This window comes from Chlorocebus sabaeus, chromosome 17 (assembly GCF_047675955.1).
Source record: "Chlorocebus sabaeus isolate Y175 chromosome 17, mChlSab1.0.hap1, whole genome shotgun sequence".
NCBI lineage: Eukaryota > Metazoa > Chordata > Mammalia > Primates > Cercopithecidae > Chlorocebus > Chlorocebus sabaeus.
In genome coordinates this window covers 33,780,246-33,804,327 of record NC_132920.1, presented here as the reverse complement: position 1 = coordinate 33,804,327, position 24,082 = coordinate 33,780,246, and the positions used below count along the sequence as shown (strand labels likewise).

The 24,082-nt window shown below is 52.8% G+C and overlaps 1 protein-coding gene across 1 annotated transcript in view; it reads right to left on the bottom strand.

Annotated features, from left to right (window-relative positions):
* The window catches only part of ITPR3 (inositol 1,4,5-trisphosphate receptor type 3), a 74,733-nt gene that overhangs the window by 30,664 nt on the left and 19,987 nt on the right, over positions 1–24,082 (bottom strand). The window contains exons 3-14 of the mRNA XM_007972918.3: positions 10,251–10,372; positions 8,122–8,208; positions 7,325–7,483; positions 7,034–7,132; positions 6,604–6,687; positions 3,484–3,630; positions 3,152–3,247; positions 2,609–2,659; positions 2,283–2,425; positions 1,200–1,299; positions 956–1,116; positions 163–304 (exon numbers count right to left, since the gene is read on the bottom strand). Of these exons, the coding sequence (XP_007971109.3) occupies positions 163–304; positions 956–1,116; positions 1,200–1,299; positions 2,283–2,425; positions 2,609–2,659; positions 3,152–3,247; positions 3,484–3,630; positions 6,604–6,687; positions 7,034–7,132; positions 7,325–7,483; positions 8,122–8,208; positions 10,251–10,372 (1,391 nt within the window). The remainder of the gene's footprint in view (positions 1–162; positions 305–955; positions 1,117–1,199; positions 1,300–2,282; positions 2,426–2,608; positions 2,660–3,151; positions 3,248–3,483; positions 3,631–6,603; positions 6,688–7,033; positions 7,133–7,324; positions 7,484–8,121; positions 8,209–10,250; positions 10,373–24,082) is intronic.

The following is a 24,082-nucleotide window of genomic DNA, read 5'->3' as shown; positions in this document are numbered from 1 at the left end:
GATCAAATTCGTCAACACATGTGGGGTACTTAGGGAAGTGCCTGGCACGTGGTTGTGCCCCATATATACTGGATTTTGTTAAAGTGGGGGATGAGCCTGCAGTTCAAGGCATCCCTCTTCCAGCACCGGCCCCTCCGCGTCCCCTCATGAGTACACACGCACCTGTTTGAGGATGTTCTGCTCCCTCATCAGCTTCTGCCGTTCCCGGTTGGGCTTGGTGACCATGATGTCCAGGACATTCTGTCCGTTGTTGGGGACATCACTGACAAAGAACACCAGGTCTTCCAGCAGCTGGATGACAAACCTGGGTGAGGGTACCCAGGGATGACGAATGTGAGATGCCCACCCAGCAGGTGCCCCTCATGGGGAGCCAGTCCCTCCCAAAACATGGCTTTCCTGAGTTAACTCAGCGGCCCTCAAAGCACAAAACCCAGCCTCAGCCTACAACTCCTCTCCCCGGCTTTCCCCTGAAATACTCTCCAAACACGCCCAGCCCCACCCACCCTGGATTTCAAAGTGGCCCCAACATACAGAATCTCAGAATATCCCAACCTGGAAAGGAAGTGCAGGGCACGAGGCGGGGAGTCTGGTGTGAAGGGGGCTGCATTTGCATCCTGACTCTGCCACTTACTAACTCTGTGACCCTGGGCAAGTCTGGTAACCCCTCTGAGCCTCAGCCCCATCATCAGTAAAGCAGGGCTAAGTGGCCTTGAGACCATGCTCAACACAGTAACCAGCTCCACCATAGGGTTAGTTCTGGGAGTACTTGAGCTGTGAGGCACCCAACTCCTGGACCCAACTCCAGGGTCCCAGGCTCAGCCAGCGCCCCACAGAGGCCAGTCCCCCACTCTCTCCCCAGTTTGCCTGGCTTCTGCTTCGTGACTCCTTTCTTCATGAAATGCAGGCCCTGGGAGGGCAAGATCACTCAGAAAACCTCTGTGCCACTGCAGCCCACCTGCGGTCATTCTGGCTGATGAAGCCCTCATTGAGTTTCTCCACGGCGCTGGCCAGCATGGAGCTGGCATCATTGGCAAAGTCCAGGTCTCGGATCTCGGACACAGGCACTGACACGATGGCAAAGGCCTCCTTGTCTTCCTTGGTGGGGCAGGTGCCCAGCTGCAGGGACAGGGGTCAGCAGGGCACCTGGGAACAAGCTCCGGCCCTGGCCCCAGCCCCACCCCCACCCCAGGGACCCATACCATGAGCCGGATGGGCCGCTCCTCCTCGATGTCAATGGGCACATTGGTGCTCTGGATCCACGTGTTGGTGCAGAGGTGCCGCAGCCGGACGTACGAGTTCCTGCAGGCGGGTGGGAGGGCAAGGACTCGGGAAGTGCACCACGGAGTGCGTCCTGCTGCCTGCCGGCCTACCTCCCCAACACTGCCACAGCTTCCACCCTACTCCACACCCTCAACAGCTGTGGACAGGGCCACTGGTGCCCCTCCAGATGAGGAAGCTGAAGTCAGAGAACAGCCAGAGCTAGCCCTGCACCCAGGCCCCGTCCTGACCACTGCACTAACACGGGCAGCCTTGTCCACACTTCCAAAACCAAAACTTGTTTGTACACTTGGGACCAAAATTCATTTGGACAAATGAGGCTATTTAACTATTTATCCCATTAAATTTCAAGATGCACACATTTCATAGAAACACATGCATTACACAGAAATACTCAATGTCTATGATTACAAAATACAAGTTTACCTTTCTAAAATGAAAAACAATCCGAATACCAAATCCATCTGCCTCCGAGAGTTTCAGGGAAGGGACTGTAGGCCTATGTTGTGACTCAATTAACTCTCCCATTAGCCCTGTTAATAGGGAACCTTGATGTTCCCACTAAAATGACGGAGGCAGAGTGAGTAGCAGCCTGAGGGCATACAGCTTAGGACACACCAAAGCCTGGACTGACACTTGAGAAGTTTCTTGATGTTCTGTCCTAGAATCTCAGGGTTGGCGGGACCTCAAAGGCCAGAGAGTCTGGCCTCCCCATCCAGTGTTTGGGTTCCCCGTGCTGCTGTGTCCTAGACAAACCGCCATGCAGCCTGTGCTTGAGCACTCAAACCAACTGGGGCAGGTGCTGGGCACACGGCAGCCATGCAATGGTGGTCAGCTGCCAACAGACCTCAGAGCTGGATCCCCTGAGGGATGGGACCTGCAGAGAACCCAGAGGCCAAAGGACCTCAGGAGGGCGGAGGAGTGAGGAATCCAGAGAGTCCCAGAGACGGAGGGCCCAGCCTGGGCACCACCAGCCAACCCCCAGGCACATGGCGCATACTCACCGGGGCACGAAAGAGTCGGTTTTCTGCAAGGTGGTGGGGTCCAGCTCAAAGAGAGAGGCAATGTCGTTGCCATGAGGCACGGCCACCAGGCGGTACTTGATCTTCTCCCCAGCGTTCCTGCGGCCTGCACGGCCCTGGGCCCCCTGGGTGAGGACCCCAAGTCAGGTAGAAAGCCCTACCTCCTCTCAAGCCCCCAAAGCACCTTGGATCCCATCTGAGGGGCCGCTTCCCTCCAGCCCCCCTCCCAGGGTTTCACGGCCTCCCCTGCCCCCGCCTACCCCCAGGGCAGGCCCATGGCCTCACTGGAGACCTGCTTTGCTCCTCACCATTCCTGTTGCCTTGGGATCCGAGGCATCACCTTTGTAACTGGGGTTCTCCTGGACAGAGATACAAGATGCAGGGGAGCTACTGGACACCAAACTATACCCACACGACCCCACTGCAAAACATAGTCACCTACATAGGACCCTGGGTTTGGGCAGGCAGCCTCCACCCCCCAGGGGTGCCCACATCATTCCAGGGGAGCCCTTCATGGCCCCTCTCCATAGAACCACAAATGAACACACATACACACCAATGCCCCAACACACACAAATGTGTGCATTACAGACACATGAGAAATTTTGCTCACTCTGTATCCCCAGTGCCTAGAATAGTGCCTGGCACATAGTAGGAACACAGTGATATTTATTAGGCTTCTTTACAGTCATGCCTTTATTTGGTAATATTGGATAAATGCATGAGTGCAAAGAAGTCAGGGTCCACAGGCACATGTGCCACATATTCAGATATGTGCACAGACGCTCCCGCACACCCACGTGTACATGCACACAACATGAGCCCCAGGATGCCCTCTGCCTCCCGCTCACCTCAGCAGCCAGGTAGTTGCCCGTGGCCAGGTGCTTGAAGCGGTACAGGCCATTCCAGTGCCCAGCTCCTCCACGGCAGGGGTCGTGGTGGACCACCTGGGGGCACGCAGGTGTGAGGCAGGAAGGAGAGACTGGCCAGGCATGGGGAGTCAGACCCCGGGGAGGCCTGGAGATCTCTGGGTAGGTGGGTTCTGGACCCTCCCTGGCCTTTTGACTCTGGAGGCGCTCAGAAGGAGGTAGGGGTCAATATCCCACCCTCCAGGATGGTGGGGAAGAGGGACAGGTGGCATCCAGGGCTAAGTCCGGGGTGCCAGAAGTAGGGCTCTTCTGACCTCCACCTCCCAGAGAGCATTGGAGCTGGTGGCCGAGGTGGCCGACTGGCGCAGTGTGGTTCTCAGGAACACCTGCAGCTTGCCCTTGTACTCGTCACAGGTCAGGAACTTCTCCTGCTCCGCATGGAACAACCGCACCACGTCTCCCTGCAGGCAGCGGGGTGTGGCTCAGGATGGCTGCGGCCCCTCCAGGCTCAAGGACCCACCCAAGGCCCAGCCCCACTTGGCTCAGACAGGGGTGGCTGCTGGCAGGGCCCCTCTTCCAGAGCTGGCACACAGAGAGGGGGCTGCAAGCTGAGCCCCCCTAGAGAACAGCCAGAGCCCAGGCACTCTGCCCTCAGCCCACAGCCCAGACCCCAAATCCAGAGCTCTCCCAGGCCTTCGCATGTTCAAACCCACCCTGGACCGCCTCCCTCCCTATCTGTGCCTCTAGACACCCTGCCTAACCTCTAACAGCCCATCTCCAGTCACCCTCTCCATGAAGGAGGGGGACCTCACCCCCTCAGTCTTCCCAGGGCCATGACTGCCCCTCTCTCAGGGTCCCTTCTGCCTAAATATTGGTAGGTTGTGCCCATTTCTTTTGCTCCCCTGTTGGATAGGGGCAGCATGGAGGGCATGTCCATGGCTTTGGACACAGATACCACATTTGGATCCTGTCTCTGCTCTTTTTTTTTTTTTTTTTCAGAGACAGTCTCCCTCTGTCGCCCAGGCTGGAGTACATGCCACGATCTCAGCTCACTGCAACCTTCGCCTCCTGGGTTCAAGCGATTCTCATGCCTCAGCCTCCTGTATAGCTGGGACCACAGGTGCGTGCCACCACGCCCAGCTAATTTTTTTATTTTTAGTAGAGATGGAGTTTCACCATGTTGCCCAGGCTGGTCTCGAACTCCTGAGCTCAGGCAATTCACCCGCCTCAGCCTCCCAAAGTGCTAGGATTACAGGCGTGAGCCACTGTGCCCAGCCTGTCTCTGCTCTTAAAAGTTGTGTGACCTCAGATAAGTTCCTTAACATGTCTGAGCCTCAGTTGCCTCTTCTGTAAAATGGGAATACTATGACCTCCTTGCAGAAATTGTGAGGATTATAATATGCATGATGAAGTCACACTGCACACTTACCGCGTGCCAGCCACTGTGCAAGCACTTGTAAGCTTTCTCACCCAATCCTCACACCAACTCTCTGGGTACATACATCATTAGCCCCATTTTATGGGTGGAGAACCTCAGGCATAGAGAAGGTAAGTATCCTGCCGAGGGTCACGCAGCTAATGGCAAATGGGACATGAATCTGTGGCCCAGTTCCAGGGCCTACACCTTCATCATTCCATCACCTTCCTCCTGCTGAGACCCTGCCGCCCAGCAAGCACACAATGCATGGCTGCCACTCTTGCTATCATCACTAAAGGCATTTTCTGTCTTCCCTCCACTGAACACACACTAGACACAAAGCATTCAGTGAATACCTGCAGAGTGAGTGCAGCAGTGAATCCAAGAATGCAGGAATGAATGACGATACCCAGATTGGTCAGTTACTACGGCAGAACCTAGTGACTTCTGTGCCCGAGAAGCACAGGGCAGGGGCAAAAAAGCAGTGGACTTAGCACCAGAAAGCCTTGCTTCTGAGCTGCCTTGGAACCATGGAGCCATGGCGGATTCCCCAGAAATAATCCTATGTAGACCATAGAGTGAGGCCCAAGTGATGCTTCATTTTATTTATTTGTTTGTTTGTTTGTTTGTTTGAGATGGAGGCTCGCTCTGTCACCCAGGCTGGAGCGCAGTGTGGTGCAATCCTGGCTCACTGCAACCTCCACCTCTCAGGCTCAAGTGATTCTCCTGCCTCAGCCTCCTGAGTAGCTGGGATTACAGGTGCCCACCGCAACGCCTGGCTGATTTTTGCATTTTTAGTAGAGAAGGGCTTTCTCCATGTTGGCCAGACTGGTCTTGAGCTCCTGATCTCAAGTGATCCACCTGCCTCGGCCTCCCAAAGTGCTGGGATTACAGGCGTGAGCCACCCCGCCCGGCCAAGATGCTTCATTTCCTAAGTGCTGCACAGATTCGGGGCTGGAACTTTAGAGAAGGCTTCCGGGAGGGGTAGTGCATGGCTGGACCTTGATTAATGTGTAGACGATGTGCAGACTTAAGGGAGGGAGGGAGGGAGAAGGCATTGGGGCAGGGCATGGGTAGACGGGAAGCAGCCCAGGAGGTAAGAAGGATGAGGAGGGTGGGGGGGACTGAGGCAGCCTGAGCAGGGCAGGGGAGTCTAACAGAGCGGCTCAGCAAGGGGAGGAGGGCAAAGGGAGCCACTGCAGGCTTCTGAGCAGGGAGGTGCATGAACGCGCAGCCTCCTTAGGTGGCTGCTCTCGGGCCTGTCACCTGTCCCTCTGACAGGTTTCACAGCTAGATGTTCCTGCCTGCTCCCCTAGCTGGACAGCCTCACACTCTACAAATCTGCCCTCCCTCAAGAGTGTCTGCACCCCACCTGCTGGTTCCATCCCCTGCAGCCCCACCTAAGAGACATCTGAACTCTCCTCTCGCCCACATCTGGTGTTCAGGTTTTCTCGAATGGTCTCTTCGGTGACCCCAGACAGCTCCCTCTGCCCTCAGTCCTGGATCCTCCCAAAGTCTTCACTGCAGTATTTCCCAGGACCCCCTTCTCTCCCAGAGCTCACATCAGCATGTTTGGGACCAGGAAGGAGACAGGCGGTGACCCCTAACTCAGCGGACAGGGCAGCCTCACTCCCTCGCCAATGAGGGCACAGGGTAAGGGGCAGGGGGCCTGGCATGGATCCAGGCAGCAGGAGTCAGGGAGAGGATGGTGCTCAAAGGCTCTGGGCAGGGGGGATGGAGACCCCCATCCACTGACACCCCCTTAAACAAGAGAGAAAACAGAGACCAGGCAGGACCCAGGGAGGATGGAGAAGGGGGCTGTGGCCAGAGACGAGAGAAGTGGCAGTTCTGGTAGGGCCATGTGGGTGGGGGCCTGTGGAGGTGGAGGGAGGCTGGGGGGTACAAAGCTGGGGAGAGGGTAAGGGCCTGAGGCCTGGCAAGTGGAGAAGGCAGAAAAGGACCCTGGTGGGGAGGGCTGGGTGGCCAACTGGGCAAGGCAGGGGTTCCCAGTCCTTACCCCTTTCAACACCTCCTCCAGGTGGTCCCGGAACTGCATAAACAGGTTGATCTTCCAGCTGGTGTTGCAGTTCACAGAGTTGACCTGGGGAAGGGTGACAAGACCTGTGTTGCCAGGCAGATCCCAGCCACTGAGGGCCCAGAGCAGGGCTGAAAGGAATAAGCAGCCCAGCCACTATTACAGCACAAGGACAGGGTGTCTTCTCCCAGCCAGGGTCCCCAGGCCCCAGCCTGGCTACCTTGGGGCCACCAGCCTGTGGGGTGGAGAATGAGGGCAGCATTGGGAAACAGATGCAGGAGCCATGAGGCCCAGCTTGTCCGGCGGGCCAGATGGGGCTGGAGGCAGAGACTATGGCGGTGAGCGGGGTGTCTTCACCACCAGGGGTGTGTGGACGTCCCTGCACTGCCTGGCTGAACCCCGACCCCCTCACCTCCTTGCAGCCGGCATTATCGCTGAGTTCATAATTGCTGGCATGCAGAGGCTGCCCGGCGTTGACAGGATTCAGGATCACCTTGTCCCCCACGACCACCTGAGCAGACAGGCGGGACAGGTTAGGTGGGAAGGGCAGGGCCCTCCTGTCGCCACACCTCCAGGCCTCCCTCGGGTCTCAGTCTGCCCTTCTAAGAAATGGGCATGACCTTATCCAGTCCCCACACCGAAGACCCTACAGAAACCCCTCTGGAGTTCCACCAGGCCCCTCCAAGCCCAGCCCTGCCCTCACGTTGTCCCCATTGCTCCGCAGCTTCCAGAAGGGCTGGATGAAGAGCCAGGAACCCTCGTTGCCTGTGGCATCCAGGGTCACCCGCATGGCATTCTTCTCCAGCAAGGCCGGAAGCCGCTTGTTCACTGTCAGGTACTTGTTGCTCTTCATGTGCAGGAGCTGGGGGTCAGGTGGGTGCGGAAAGGTCACCGGGCCCCAGGGGGCAGCCATCAGGGAGGGGATATGGGGGGATGCCCTAGACCCTTGGTCACACCCTGGCTGCACACACAGTATCAGACACCTGTCACAAACACACAGGCCGACACCCACAGCCACAATCACACACAAACATGCACACAATAGGCACACCCCCATGGACACCCTGGTGATCACAAGAAAGAAGCTGTTCTAAATACTTTACATAGATTAGCTCAAGTAACCTACAAGGATCCAAGAGGGAAGCACTATTACTGCCTGATTTCACAGATGGGGAAACCAAGGCACCAGGGAAAGTTAAGTAACTTGCCCAAGTTACACCATTAGGAGTAGCAGAGGCAAGATTTGAATCCAGACAACATGGCTCCAGCCTCCATGCTGATGGTCACCATGCCATAAACACACCCATGGCCGCTACTGAGGCCACACAGCAACAGACACACACAAAGTCAGACGCACAGCCACACAGGCCCCAGGGCCACTCATTCACCCAGGGACACACATGCACAGAGGGCAATGCCTGCTGGCAGCCCTCACCTGGCACCAGCCCAGCCTGTTAGGCAGGGAGAGGGACAGGTGGGAGAGAGGTGGGCCAGCCTCACCTGGATCACACTGCCATACTTCACGACATCCCCGTGCACCTTCTTGTTCTCCGTGTCGTTTTGCTTCTGCTCCATCTGGGCCGCATGCTGGGCAGACACACACAGAAGTGAAGGGTGGGCTCAGAAGCTGCTCCTAGAGGGAGACATGCCCCAGCCCCACACATGCATGCACACATGCACACACACACACACACACACACACACACACAGAGTCACCTTGGACTCCAGGACCCTTTGGACCCCTGCCCCAGCTCTTAGTGCTACACCCAGAGTGCTGCACTCTGAGTGCAGAAGGCAGCCTGAGGTCTCACAGCACACACAGCCCAGGGAGCCAAATCCCTACACCTCCCCAGCCACCTCCCCTGGAGAGGGCATGCCAGCAGCACCTTCAGCATCCCCGGCAATCCCCTTACACCCCCAGGAACGTAAAGCTGTGTCTCACCACCTGCTCTCATCTCACCAGACTCCCGAAGCCCCAGATACGGGAACCCTGTCCCAGTCCAAACCCTGGCAGGGGCCGCTTGGTGCCATTTCCTGGCTCCCACCACCACCCCCACTCCTCTGCAACCTTCCCTCCCAAAACTGTATGCATTCAGCCCACTGCCTCCAGGCAGCCCTCCCTGACTGGTCACATCCCACTCTGATGGATCCAATGCTGGTGGCCTTGAGGATTTGGTCTACATCCCATTAGAGACAGCTTTTTAGGCTCTTCTGTCCCCTGTTAGACTGGAAGCTGCCTAAGGATAGCTGCCCTGTCTCCTCCACCAGATTAGGGGTTCCTGGAGGGCAGGAGCCCTGTCCCCTCCATCAGACTGGCACTCTCTGAGAGCAGTGGTCTCTGCCCTTTCCTCCTCCTCAGTCCTTTACTGAGACCAAGGCGAAGGTGGCAGCTGGAGAGCCTTGCCATGGACCATGTGACTTTCACAAAGCAACAGCATGTAGCTGTGTGGCTGCTCACGGCTCTGATTATGTGACTCTGCGTAGGTGAATGCCCTCCCGCCAGGCCAGATCCCCAGCTCAGCCTCTACCTGCCGGCAGCGGGAAGGAAGCCTGTGGCAGCCCCCACCCCAGGAAGAGAGCTGGGGTATTAATACCAGAGCTCAGGCAGTCCACCTGCAGCTCCCTCTCTCCAGCCCAGTTCACAGCTATAGGGCGTAGCCCAATGTCCCCATTCTAGACCCACCTCCTCTGGGCATGGGGCTTAGGGGAAGGGGACAGAGGAAGCAAGGTTTGAATGACAAGGGGTGGGGCAACAGGGCCCAGGGCCCAGGCTGCAAAGTTCCTGACCACAGTCCAAGCCTCCCACTCTCTTTGTGGTTTGGGGAATGGGGCTGGGACCTGGAGATCTGCCCAGGATGTGAACTGAGCCACTGCCTACAAGGGGCTCATAAGCGACCACCACATCCCAGCATCATGGCATGATCCACGTGTCTGAGGAAGCCAGGGTGAGTCAGAGACCTGGGGGCCTTCTAGGCTGTACTGCAGACTCACAGGATGACCATGGACAGACCAGTCCCATCTAAGGGCCCCAGGCTCCAACTCTACAAAACAAGGGGAGAGATTAAGACTAGATCCAGGGCTCCCAAATTGGGTTCCCCAGAGCCACTGTCTCCACAAGCCACTGGGAACTCCACGGACAGCTGTACAGGTTGTTCACTGGTCTGTGGTGTCGGCATTCCACTCTCTGAGCCATGCAACCTGGCATAGGGCTGTGCCAGCCTGGAAGAAGGAACACTTTCTTCCCACTGACACAACAGAGTTATAGAGACTGGTGAGTCACTGGGAAGGGACCCTGCTCCCCCTACATCCACTCCTTCACAGCAATTCACACCAATCTCTTGCATATTGGAATTTATTTTTTTATTTTTATTGTTCATTAATTTTTTGTAGAGATAGAGTCTTGCTATGTTGTCCAAGCTGCTCTCAAACTCCTGGCCTCAAGCGATCCTCCTGCCTCGGCCTCCCAAAGTGCTGGAATTACAGGTGTGAACTGTCACACCCATACGAGTTTTGGAAACCACTCAGCTCAGCCACAGAGCCCCTACTGGCTCCAACAAGCAGCGCCGCTGTTTGTGTACCCAGGCTCCTGGTACATGTGCACAGATGCATGCCTGCACACACACACATACCTGCAGCTTCTGCAGCAACACCACATCAGCGATCTTCTCCTTGTCCTGCTTGGTCTGCTTGGCCTTCCAGTACTGCTTCTGGGCCGAGTAGCGGTTCATGGGGCACACCTTGAAGAGGCAGTCTGTGGTGGGGCAGGTGGGGGATGAGGGGAATGGTTCATCTGGGGCTCAGGGCCCTCCTGGAGAAAACCCCAGCCTGCAGCTCTGCTCTTCCAACCTTTCCCCATTCCCGTTCCCCGCCGCAGGCAGACAGGAAGCAGTTGGAAGAACCTCATAGAATTTGGAGCATCCCGTAATACGCTGAGTAGAATGGGGAGGCTCAGAGGTGGGTTTGAGAGCAGTGCATCTCACTTGGTGGGGTGCCCTCTTCCCCTGGGAGATGTACCAGAGGCTGCTGGGGCCTCACCCTTATGCCATGTCTCTGCCCAGCTTCTGTGAGTATTGGCAGCTAACAGCTCACATCTGCATCCTCCTTTAGCTAATTGCCTTGGCCGATGGAAACCCTCTTGCACACAGATGCCTGGGAAATGGCATACCCCTCTCCCCAGGGGCAGCCCCTATCCAGTAACTGACACAGGCACAGAACAGCCCAGCCTCTGGAGGGGACAGTCTGAGGAGCAGCTCACAGTCCCGAGCTCCCCGTGGGGTCAGGCTGAGGCGCATCTCCCCCTGAAACCACACCCTTGCTCGGCTTCTTGCCTTGCCTATACAGAGAGGAAGAGGCTCCCTCACTGTGTTCTCCTGAGAACCTCCTCAATAATTCACCCATCTTAGGCTCCGCTTCTAGGAATCTGACCTAAGACAAGGCAAATCCAAATTCCAGAAACACGTTCTCTAGTACAATTTTTATTTTGGCAAGTAGATAAAACAACTGTTATTCCCATAAGCCTAAGCTGCAGGAAGGGTGTCCAATTTTTCTGCTTATCCAAAGGAGGCAGGAGTTGGAAAAGCCTGTTCGAAAGCTTGGTAGGAGGGGAGGGAGGATTCTGGGTGCTGATGAGGGGCTGGTGTGGGTGACTGGGCCTGCGTGACAATAGCCTGGGCTGCCCTGGGAAGCAGTGAGCTCCCCATCACAGGAGGGATCCACAGCCTGGGCACGGAGCAGGACTCAGTGGCCCTGAGACCCCTCTCATGCTGCAGCTGTGTGAGTCCCTGATTGCACAATGCTCCAACAGCGTGGAACAGAAGGGAGATGGTGATGCTGGGGGACTGGAGAGGAGAGAGCCACTGGAGGGTCCCAGAAACAAAACCCCTTCTTCAGGTCCTTTCCTGGTCCCTCTAAGAAAGCTGTGTCTTTTCTCTGGTCAAAGCTGGTCATCCAGTCCCAGGGATCAAAGAAAAACTGGATTTTTCGTCCAGTTCATAAGGAGGCAAAAGTCCCATGGGACCATTGAGAGTACAAACTGAGTGAACCAAAGATGAAGGAAGACAGAACTTCCTGGAAAGGAAACGGAAAAATGGCAATTCCACAAGCAGATGGAGCCACCAAGGGCCGCCCCGCCTAGCCCCCCTCAGCACTGCCAGCATGAGTGGACATCACTTCCAAAAGAGCACCCAGTTTGTTGGAGAGAGTGTGTCTTTTTTTTTTTTTTTTTTGAGAGACAGTCTCACTCTGTAGCCCAGCCTGGAGTGCAGTGATGTGATCTTGGCTCACTGCAACCTCCACCTCCCAGACTCAAGCACTTCTCCTGTCTCAGCCTCCCAAGTAGCTGGGATTATAGGCATGCACCACCATGCCTGGCTAATTTTTGTATTTTTAGTAGAGATGGGGTTTCGCCATATTGCCCAAGCTGGTCTCGAACTCCTGGCTTCAAGTGATCCACCCACTTTGGCCTACCAAAGTGCTGGTATTATAGGTGTGAGACACCTAGCACGGCTAAGAGTACATCTTTATGGGTTCGGGTCAACCCTCAAGAGGCAGCTGGGGTCCTCCTGCTTCTTCAGGCTGGGTTGGCACTCCCAGGGCTTCCCCACGTCATTTTGTGGATCTCACTGCCTTGTTAGAGGTAGGCAGTTCCCAACAGAGTGGTGGGGAATGGGGCACACCAGGGAATGTTCCAGAAATTCACTGGGTAGGGAGTGATTTGGGCTGTACCACCAATTGTCACAGTAGCACTTAGTGAGCAGAACAGGGATGCTGGACGCCTGCACCACAGAGATTATCCTGGGTGATGCCTGATGGCAAATGTCCTGCCCACACGCACAGGTGGGCATCTATGAGCAGTGTTCTGGGCCTAAAGCTATACACAGAGGCACGAATTTTTTTTGCATGGATTTAGCAAACACTGAATTTTCCAGGAATGCAACTCCAATATAAACTGAGGGAAAGCTGCCCTTTGTGTTATTCAAATTTTCCCAGGAGTTTTCTGCTATTTCAGAAAATACATCACTCATAGCCACACCAAATGGGTGCGTGTGTGGCTGCCACACTCATGATTTAAAGGCAAGTGGGCTGGGCACAGTGGCTCATGCCTGTAATTCCAGCACTATGGGAAGCCGAGGCAGGAGGATCAATTGAGGCCAGGAGTTCAAGACTGGCCTGGGCAACATGGCGAAATCCTGTCTGTACAAAAAAAAATTTTTTTAATAAAAAATTATCAACGGGCAGCAAGTGGTGGGAAAAAATAAAAATAATTTTAAAAAACAAAAAATTAGCCAGGCATGATGGTGTGCATCTGTAATCTCAGCTGCTCAAGAGGTTGAGGCAGGAGGATCGCTTGAGCCAAGAGTTCAAGACCAGCATTGGCAACATAGCGAGACATTGTCTCTACTAAAATTCAAAAAAATTAGCTGGGCATGGTGGTACCTGCCTGCAGTCCCAGCTACTTGGGGGACTGAGACAGGAGAATCACTTGAGCCTGGGAAGTCAAGGCTGCAGTGAGCCCTGATCATGCCACTGCACTCCAGCCTGGGCAACAGAGCAAGACTCCATCCCCAAAAATAAAAAATTAAAATACAGATATGGATAGATTGTATTATTTATGAATTCCACTGTATGTTTTTTGCTACCCTCACCAGACTCAGGGGTGGGCAGGCTAGCAGGGATTGGTACAGTTCATCACTGTTTCCCCAGCCCCTAACCTGGGGCTCAGCAAGCATCTGCCGGACGCATACATCAACCCAGAAATGACTTCCTCCTGTATAAAGAGGTAGGGTTTGATTTAACCTTGGAGGGAGGAAGAGGTTATGAGGCACACAACTGGAGGAAAGGGCAGGAGATGGGAGAGGATATGGTGCATCTGGGAACAGGACACAAGTCCCTCCTGGCAGGGGCAGGGAGCTCATGCAGGAAAGAGGGGCCAGGCAAGGGAGGTGCTGAGCTGAGACCAGAGGGGCTAAGAGGTGCAGGGCCCTGTGTCTGAGCCCACAGTCCCGGGGATTGTCAGCCACTTGGTCTCCACATGGCCCACCAGCCCCTTCGGCCCTTAGTCCAGACAGGAGAAAAGGCGGAAAGGGACAGGTACAGCCCCTAGAGCAGGGGTCTCAAGCTTTTCCGACCTTGACTCACCCAAGAAATAAAACTTAGATCATCACTGCTTAAAATGACACGGGGACTCCCTGCCCCTGGTCTTGGAACCAGGCTCCAGGTCCGACAGGGCTGAGAACCATGGTGACCATCTATGGTGATAAAAAGCAACTAAAACAATGGAATTTTTTTAATGTGTGTTATGCTAAGACTTAAAGAATTGACAAGATGGTGAAGAATCACCCAACCAAAAGAGAAGACAGAAAGGAAAACAAAAGAGATATAGAAACACCCAGCTACTTTTGTCTTGAGGCGACTTCCTGATTCCCAGCAGCATAGACTTTTATTTTGACAGCTTCTTCAGATGGAGGTATCAGAGGTCCATGCCCAGGCCCAAAGAAGGTGAGGGGTCAACAGGAGATCGGGACCCTAAAGGGATACCGTCTCAAACAAGGGCTGAACTCACAGTGGAACACCTCTACCAGGAGCTAAATATACCAGTTGGAATCCCCCAGATGGTTCAAGAAACCCCAAATTTGAGCTGGGCTTCAAGAGGGCTTAAACTGGTGAGACCCCCAGGAGTCTGGCAGAAGGAACAGCAGGGCCTTCCTGGAGGAAGGTACCTTCATCCTAGACTCAAACCAGACTTTTCAAATGCAATAACCGGTATATGCTCAAAGAAAAGCAGGAATCCTTGGGAACCAGACACCACGGGGAGAACAAACCCACAAAATAGACGCTAAAAACAGACACGCGCAGAGACTTCAGACGCAGACAGCACCTGTAAAACAGATATGTCTTCTCTGCTTCAATCAATAAAAAAAAAGCTTCAAGATCCCTGCAGAGAACAGAAAACGATAAAAAAAAAAATGACACGGCAGAAGAAAAAAGAACCATGTAGAACTTCTAGAAATAAAAAAAGCTTCAATAACCAAAATTTAAAACTCACTGGACATACTTAACCAGAGAATAGCCAGAGTTGAAGAAAGAATTAATGAAACCCCAACAACCCTTATAGGGTGGATGCATTCCAATTCTATCCTATCCATTTCTGTCAATGATGGCTGAGCCCATTCAAGTGACTTCACAGCCCACTAGCGGGTCAGAGCCTGTGTCTGCATGACAGACACTGCCCCGAAGCATCCCCGGGAGAGCAATGAAGTCAGAAAAGAGCCCTCCCTGCTCCTGACTCCTCCGTATCTTTCTTGGAAACTTAATACCTGGAACTTGTGAGATTCAACTTTTTCTCTCACATTGATCCTCCCTCGGAGCCTTGCCCTCACATGCATGTGCCAGAAGATGCCAAGTGAATGAATAAACAAGTGGGTAGACTCGGGGCCCATCACCATACACATCCCATGCTTCTACTGCACTGTGCTCCTTGCCCAAAGGCAAGCCTGTCAGAACCCCAGAAGGGGCCTGAGCCTTCCTTGTCACTAAACTACAGGGCTGAAGGGCAGAGAGAAGGACAGATAGCCAAGAGATTGGGCCCACACAGGAGCTGCAGTTTCAAAGGCCATGAGAAAAGGTGGAGGGTCCAGGGAGGTTTCCTTGTAAGGACTGTTGTGTCCCAGGGTATGTACCTGTGGATGAAGGGGCACAGGGCTGGTGAGGCTGCAGACAAGAGGCTATTCATTTATCAAATAAGGTCAGTCAACATTTACCCAAAACTGACTAAGGTGCCTACCACTCCAAATGCCCACTGCCACTGCATACCATCATTCCAGGGCAAGGGGATAGCTTTAAAATATACAAACTCCCAGGCCCTCCACAGATCTTGGCAGGTCTGGTGTGAGGTCTAGGAATATGCATTTTTAATGGCACCTCTCCCCTACCCCTTTTCTACCCCAGATGGTTCTGTTGCTCAATCAAGCACCAGAGTAGAGGATCCAAGTCAAGGACAGAGAGCAAAGCAAGTTATACAGTCACGGTAATGTACAAGCTCTGCATGAAATAATGCCTGTATCTGCTTCCAATTGCCTTCAATGTTTAGACTCAACCTATAAAACAAAACACCCAAGATGTCACTGTGGTTACGGAAGATAATGGAAGGGTTATTCAGTCTTGATGACTTAAAAATAAAAATAGGCCAGGTGTGGTGGCTCACACCTATAATCCCAGCACTTTGGGAGGCAGAGGCGGGCAGGTCACCTGAGGTCAGGAGTTTGAGACCAGCCTGACCAACATGGAGAAACCTCCTCTCTACCAAAATTACAAAATTAGCTGGCTATGGTAGCAGGTGCCTGTAAGCCCAGCTACTTGGGAGGCTGGAGAATCGCTTGAACCCAGGAGGCAGAGGTTGCAGTGAGCCAAGATCACACCACTGCACTCCAGCCTAGGCAACAAGAGCGAAACTCCATCTCAAAACAAAATAAAAATAAAAATAAAAATACATGTGGCATAGGCCGGGCTCAGTGGCTCACACCTGTAATCCCAGCACTTTGGGAGGCTGAGGCAGGTGGATCATGAGGTCAGGAGTTCAAGACCAGCCTGGCCAAGATGGTGAAACCCCGTCTCTACTAAAAATACAGAAAACATTAGCCGGGCGTGATGGCGCAAGTCGATAATCCCAGCTACTCAGGAGGCTGAGGCAGAGAACTGCTTAAACCTGGGAGGCGGGGATTGCAGTGAGCCACGATTGCGCCACTGCACTCCAGCATGGGCGACAGAGACTCCATCTTGGAAAAAAAAAAAAATAGACGTGGCAGCCTGGGCGTGGTGGCTCACACCTGTAATCCCAGTACTTTGGAAGGCCAAGGCAAGGGGATCACTTGAGCCTAGGAGTTCAAGACCAGCCTGGGCAACTTGGTGAGACCCCTCATTTCTACAAAAAGTTTTTAAAACTAGCCGATCTGCTGACACGCACCTGTGATCCCAACTACTTGGGAGGCTTGAGGCAGGAGGATCACTTGAGCCCTGGAGGTCCAGGCTGCAGTGAGCCATGATTGTGCCACTGCACTCCAGACCCCGTCTCAGAAAAGAAAAAAAAATACACATGGCAGTAGTGGGAGGGAGACATGGACAGAGTGCTTGGAGGAACTGACAGAATGAGGGGGGGAAAAAAAGGGGGTACCTGAGACCCTCAGGTTTATAAAGGTGACCCTAGATAATCTACAGGCCACAGGATGCTGTTGGGAGGATGAGGGGGGCAGTGAAAGAGCAGGCCATGAGAGCTAAATTCTCATCTATCTTAGAAGGGTACCAACAGATACTCTAAAATTGGTAAATCAAGCAGTAGTGGTTGGGCACTGTGGCTCATGCCTGTAATCCTAACACTCTGGGAAACCAAGGCAAGAGGACAGCTTGAGCCCGAGAATTTGAGACCAGCCTGGGCAACACAGTGAAACCTTGTCTCTACAAAAAATTTAAAAATTAGCCAGGCGTGGCAGCACACACCTGTAATCCCAGCTGCTCAGGAGGCTGAGGTGGGAGGATGGCTTGAGCCTGGGAGGTCAAGGCTGCAGCAAGCCATGATTGTGCCACTGCACTCTAGCCTGGATGACAGAGCAAGACCCTGTCTCAAAAAAAAAGAAAAGAAAAAAGAAATAGCAGATTAATTATAACATTTGGAGACATGGGGGTAGCTAGCAGAAGAAACCATGAAAAGAGTTAAAAGGGGTTGCTCTCTCTTATTACATTGCTGGTGAGGGTGCAAAATGGTACAACGGCAGTGGGGATCAAGAGCAAGTGGCAATCACAGAGCTCCCACACTCTGCCTCAGCAACCTCACTGCTGGGCCTGCATTTTCGGAGTGCACCTTTGCTTACATAAAATGACCACAGAAGAGGGTCTTTGCTGAAGCACCAACAGGAATAATAAAAGACTTGAAACAGCCCAAGAGTTCCTCAGGGGGACTGCTGAAACAAATCACAATAGAGCCACATAACTCTATGTGTGGAATGCGACATAGCCACAAGAAAGAGAGAAATTCTGACAGATACTGCAACATGGATGAACCCTGAGGACATTATGCTAAGTGAAATAATCCAGTCACAAAAGGGCAAATACCATATGGTTCCACTTATATGAGGTACCAAGAGTAATCAAATTCATAGAAACAGAAAGTAGAATGGTAGTTGCAGGGGCTGCGGGGAGGAGGAAATGGAGAGTTATTGTTTAATGGGTATCGAGTTTCAGTTTTGCAAGATGAAAAAAGTTCTGTGGCCGGGCGCGGTGGCTCAAGCCTGTAATCCCAGCACTTTGGGAGGCCGAGACGGGTGGATCACGAGGTCAGGAGATCAAGACCATCCTGGCTAACCCAGTGAAACCCCGTCTCTACTAAAAAATACAAAAAACTACCCGGGCGAGGTGGCGGGCGCCTGTAGTCCCAGCTACTCGGGAGGCTGAGGCAGGAGAATGGCGTGAACCCGGGAGGCGGAGCTTGCAGTGAGCTGAGATCCAGCCACTGCACTCCAGCCTGGGTGACAGAGCGAGACTCCGCCTCAAAAAAAAAAAAAAAAAAGAAAAAAGTTCTGTGGATGGATGGTGGTCATGGTTGCATAGCAATGAAAATGTACGGAATGCTGCTGAACTGTACGCTTACCGATGGTTAAGATGGTAAACTCCTTGTTATGTGAATCTTACCACAATTAAAAATAAGTGACTTTTGTCAGGCACAGTGGCTCACGCCTATAATCCCAATACTTTGGGAGGCTGAGGGGCAGATTGCTTGAGTCCAGGAGTTTGCTTATTTTCCAGCCTAGTCAACACAGTGAAACCCTGTCTCTACAAAAAATAAATAAATTAGCCAAGCATGGTGGCACGCACCTGTAGTCCCAGATGCTCTGGAAGGTGAGGCTGGATTGCTTGAGTCCAGGAGGTCAGGGTTGCAGTGAGCCATGGTGTCACTGCACTCTGACCTGGGCAACAAAGCAAGACCCTGTCTTAATAAATAAATAAATAAAAACTTTTTTTAATGTTTAAGACAAATTACTATGTAATTTGTAGGAGACTATTTTCTCATAGTTGTCCAGGATATGCAACTAAAATGAATCTTTTTTTTTTTCATCTTTTTTTTTGAGACAGGATCTCACTATGTCACTCAGATTGGAAAACAGTGGTGCAATCACGGCTCACTGCAGACTTGACCTCCTGGCCTCATGTGATCCTCCCACCTCAGCCTCCTGTGTAGCTGAGACTACAGGAGTGTGCCACCACACCCAGCTAATTTTTGTATTTTTGTAGAGACGGGGTTTCACCATGTTGCCCAAGCTGGTCTCAAACTCCTGGGCTCAAGCGATACACCTACCTGGGTGTCTCAAACTGCTGGGATTACAGGCATGAGCCACCATGCCTGGCTAAAGTGAATATAATTAATGAAAGAGAAAGAGAGGAAGTTTGAGCTTCTATATATTAAGAGAGAAAGATCTCCAGAAGGGTCTGTCTACAGCAAGATTTATAAAGCAAAACCAGCAAGGAACAGAATAGTGTATATAGAATGCTATCTTCCTGTAAGAAAAGGGAAAATCTGGCTATATGTTTGTATTTGCAGAAAGGAACACTGGAAGAGACATAAGAAATTAAAGACAATGATGACCTAAAGGGGCAGTGGTGGAGGGGGTGGGGAGTGGGAAGAGGGTGGGAGCAGACTCTCAGTGTGTGTTTGTATGATGTTTTGACGTTTTAACTGAATGAATAAATTACCTAGTTAGATTTTCTTATATGGTTGTCCCTGGAGAAAGGGAAAGAAGGTTGAGTGAGGAGGGTAGAGTGGGGGACCAGGGTAGAGTGCGGGATCCTAGACCATGTATTTGTCTTACTTTTATAAAAAGGAAAAAAAGGAATGAGTACATTTTTGGCCGGGCGTGGTGGCTCACACCTGTAATCGCAACACTTTGGGAGGCTGAGTCGGGTGGATCACGAGGTCAGGAGTTTGAGACCAGCCTGACCAATATAGTGAAACCCTGTCTCTACTAAAAATACAAAAATTAGCTGGGTGTGGTGGTGCATATCTGTAGTCCCAGCTACTCAGGAGGCTGAGGCTGGAGAATTGCTTGAATCCGGGAGGTGGAGGTTGCAGTGAGCCAAGATCGTGCCATTGTACTCCAGCCTGGGTGACAGGGTGACTCCATCTCAAAAAACGAAAACAAACAAACAAACAAAAAAGTACATTTTCAGTGACCAAAAAAACTTATGAAAAGATGCTCAGCCTCACTAGTAGTCAGAGAAATACAAACTAAAACCACAGTAAGATGCCATTTCACACCTAGCAGGCTGGAAGAAATTTAAGTGGGACAAGAACAAGTGTGGCAAGGAAGTGGGCAGAGCGAAGGGAGCTGCCTGCACAGTTGCCACAGGGTCACTTCTCATGCCATGGAGGTGCATCCCTCTCACCTCGTAATCCCCCCACTCAGAACATACCAGAGGAACCCAAGCACACGAGCCTAAGGAGGTTCACTGCAGCATCACAGGCAATTGCCAAAAGCTGGAAATGAGTTGAAAGTCCATCAACAGGAGCAATGAAGGGATTCCGTTTATCACCCAATGGAATGCAACATTGCAATTAAACACATGAACTACAGCTGTGTGTATCAACGCAGCTAAATCTCAAAACAGTACAGAATTTATTTTTATTTTTATTTGTTTGTTTGTTTGTTTGAGACAGCGTCTCCCTGTGTCACCCAGGCTGGAGTGCAGTGGCGAGATCTCGGCTCACTGCAACCTCCGTCTCCCAGGTTCAAGCAACTCTCCTGCCTCAGCCTCCTGAGTAGCCGGGATTACAGATGCCCACCACCACACCCAGCTAATTTTGTATTTTCAGTAGAGACGGGGGTTTCACGATGTTGGCCAGGCAGGTCTCGAACTCCTGACCTCAGGTGATGCACCTGCCTTGGCCTCCCAAAGTGCTGGAATTATAGGTGTGAGCCACTGTACCCGGCCAGGAACCAGTATAGAATTTTAAAAGTGCAAAAGGATTTGTCCAGAAGACTACCTTTAATATATGGGGCTTAAAAAATATAAAAACTCAGCCAGGTGGCAGTGGTTCACGCCTGTAATCCCAATACTTTGGGAGGCCAAGGTGCGTGGATCACTTGAGGTCAGGTGTTCAAGACCAGCCTGGCCAACATGTGAAATCCCATCTCTAGTAAAAATAAACAATTAGCTGGGTATGGTGGCAGGCGCCTATAATCGCAGCTACTTGGGAGGCTGAGGTGGGAGAATCACTTGAACTCGGGAAGAAGAGGTTGCAGTGAGCCAAGATCGCACCATTGCGCTCCAGCCTGAGTGACAGAGCGAGACTCAGTCTCAAAAAAAAAAAAAATCAAAACAAAAACCCTATATTGTGCACAGTTACATCCCTATGCATTAATAGCAAAAGCATTAAAACAGACCCCTGGTCAAAGCCTTGTGTTAGGCATGAGTAAAAAATAAAAATAAAACAGGTCCTTGAATGATGCACACCAATTTCTGACAAGTGTTTACCTCTGGAGAAGGCAGGAAAGGAAGGGGAAGGGAGGAAGATGTAGGGGCTTCGGCTACAGCTGTGTTAATTCTTTAAAAGTAAAACGATCTGGGCCAGGCACGGTGGCTCACGCCTGTAATCCCAGCACTTTGGAAGGCCGAGACGGGTGGATTGCCTGAGGTGAGGGGTTCAAGACCAGCCTGAACAACAAGGTGGAACCCCCATCTCTACTTTAAAAAAAAAAAAAAGTAAAAAGATCTGAAATAAACGTAGCCAAAAGGATTTGACAAAGCTCAGCAGTGGGTGCATGGGGTGTGTGTTTTCTCTTTCTTTTTTTTTCCCTGAGACAGAGTCTTGCTCTGTCACCCAGGCTGGAGTGCAGTGGCGCAGTCTCAGCTCACTGCAACATCTGCTTCTTGGGTTCAAGCAATTCTCCTGCCTCAGTTTACCAAGTAGCTGGGCTTACAGGCACGTACCACCATGCCCGGCTAATTTTTGTGCTCTTAGTAGAGACAGGGTTTCACCATGTTAGCCAGGCTGGTCTCGAACTCTGGACCTCATGACCAGCCTGCCTCGGCCTCCCAAGTGCTGGGATTACAGGCGTGAGCCACCGCACCTGGCCCTATTTTTCTCTTTACTGTTGTATAGACTTGAAATATGTCTTAATCACAATAACAATAAACCGGGCTTGGAGCGTGGACAGGTAGAGAGGAGGCGTAGGCTGAGGAAGGGGGCATCCAGTCATGCAAATGGAGAGCGGCCACCTCATCACTCTCCTGCCTGACACCTGCCCCCACACACTTGTCTTGGGGTCACTCGGGCTGGGGGTGCAGGTTCTGAGCTTCCCTGAGGTAGACTTGGAGACAGGAGCTACCCAGTCCCTTGCCCCAACAGGAGGAGGAAGAGAAGGAAAAAGGGCTAGGAGACGGAATGTGCCCCAGGCTCAGCCCAGTCAGCAGCTCGGGACTCACTGCAGCCACAGCCCAAAACCTTACAGCCAGGCAGAGTTCAAAGGCTGGCCTAGTGTGGGTGCCATACATACCAGGGCATCAGCAGCCTGGGCCTCCCAGGGCCTCGTCGCTCTGGAAATAATTCCCTGAACATGTTGGGGCTTAGGGTGTCTTTGAAGGTGGCTGGAGCTGAAGCCACAAGCAAAGAGCCATGCAGGGGTTCCTTCCCAAGGTGGGAGTGGTGGGGGCTTCTCGAGCCCAGCCTCCAGGGTCAGCAAGTGAAAGGGGAGCTGGCAGGGAGTCGGGCAGGGAGCTGGGAGTCCCAGCAATGGCCAGGCTCACCCCAAGATGTTGGGGGGCAGAACTTCTGGGAGTCTTCAGGACAAGGCCATTTCTGATGACCACCAGCCAACTTCTAAAACGCCTGCCATCACCCCACCCCCTTGCTGGGTCCCACCCTCATGGGCCAGTGGAAACAGTGAAAGCCAGGACTCCCGGCTTGCGGCCAAGCCCCATCTTTGTCTTTTCTGGGCTCCAGTGTCAAAACTGAAGAGGCTATAGTCCATGTCTCTCGTCCCACATTGTAACGCCCCAAACTCGTACTCGCCAGCCACAGGGTGTACGGAGGCCTGGCTCTGTCCCAGAAGGCCAGCTCTACTCAGGTCCCAACAGGGCCATAGGGAGTCCAGAGGGGCCTCTACCCACCTTACCAAGACACCCAGGAACCAGGAGCTTGGGCAGAGAAGAGGGGGAAGGAGATGGGGTCTGAACCTTTCTCTTCCACATCATTTTGCTGGATGGACCCAGCGAGGCTATGGGACCACACCCAGGTATGGGGGAGGAGCCCACTCACAGACTTTGGGAAAATGGAGAAGAGATGGAGGCCTGGGGGAGGAGGGAGGGGGAAGGCGTGATGAGGGTGGAGGAGGACAAGAAGTCAAAGGAGCATTTGTTCTGCTAAGTGGCCTTGTTGTTGTCAAAAATTGGCCCCAAACTCTGTCCACTAGAAGCCTAGGGCAAGTCTTCCTCGGTCACACCCACCTCCCTGTCACCAGCCTGTCACACCACACAGCTGCCCACACACACCTCGACATATATGCAAACCTTCCCCTTCCAGCCCTGGCAGAGCCCACCCATGGGGCCCTCACCTCTCTCTCTCTCTCTCTCTGTCTCTCTCTCTCTATTGCTAAGTTCCTTCCAAGAACTAGACTAAATCCTGCTACTAGATGGCAATCCACCCTCCATTTGCAGCCTCAACGCCCTCCCATTTCTGACTCCAGGAGAGGCCTAGGCCTCCTGTCTCTACCCATCCGTCCTTCAGGGAACTGGGATAGGAGAGGTCAGAGCTGTGCCTCCAAGTGAGCACATGAAACCCACAGAGCCTGGGCTCCACTGGGGGAATTCTGGGTGGGTCACAACAACAGAACATGGAGCAGCCAGGCCTGAGTGAGGGGCAGGGCAAGAGGACGCTGGGGAGGGGCCCCATGCATGCACAGATTCCTCAAATGTGCTCGGGGACCCACCATGTGGCAGACACTGCAGGTAAAACAGCAAACAACAACAACACAGAAATCCCTCCCCTGGTAGAACTGACATTCTAGTGGGGCAGAAAAATGGCAAACACAAATAAATAAAATACAGTGAGCACGGCAGATTCACGCTACAGAGAAAAAGAAAGCAAGGAAGGGAGGTGGGGCCAGCGGGGTGATTTTGTATTGAATGGTTAGGGAGGGCCTCGCTGAAGATGTGAGACCTAAAGCCGTTGAGCATCTGGGCTGCGTGGATATTTGGAGAAAGAATGTTCAGAGCAGAGGGAACAGCAAAGATGTGGAGGCGGGAGTGTGTCTGGTGACTAGGAGGAATGGCAGGGAGGCTGGTGTGGTTGCAGGGAAGTGGGAGGGGGCAAGGGGGAGAGGATGAGGTGGAGAGGCAGCAGGGGCCAATGGTGTAGGGCAAAGGGGCCTTATGGTGGTGAGGCTCGTCCACCAGCCAAAAGCCCCCATTCAGAGCCCTG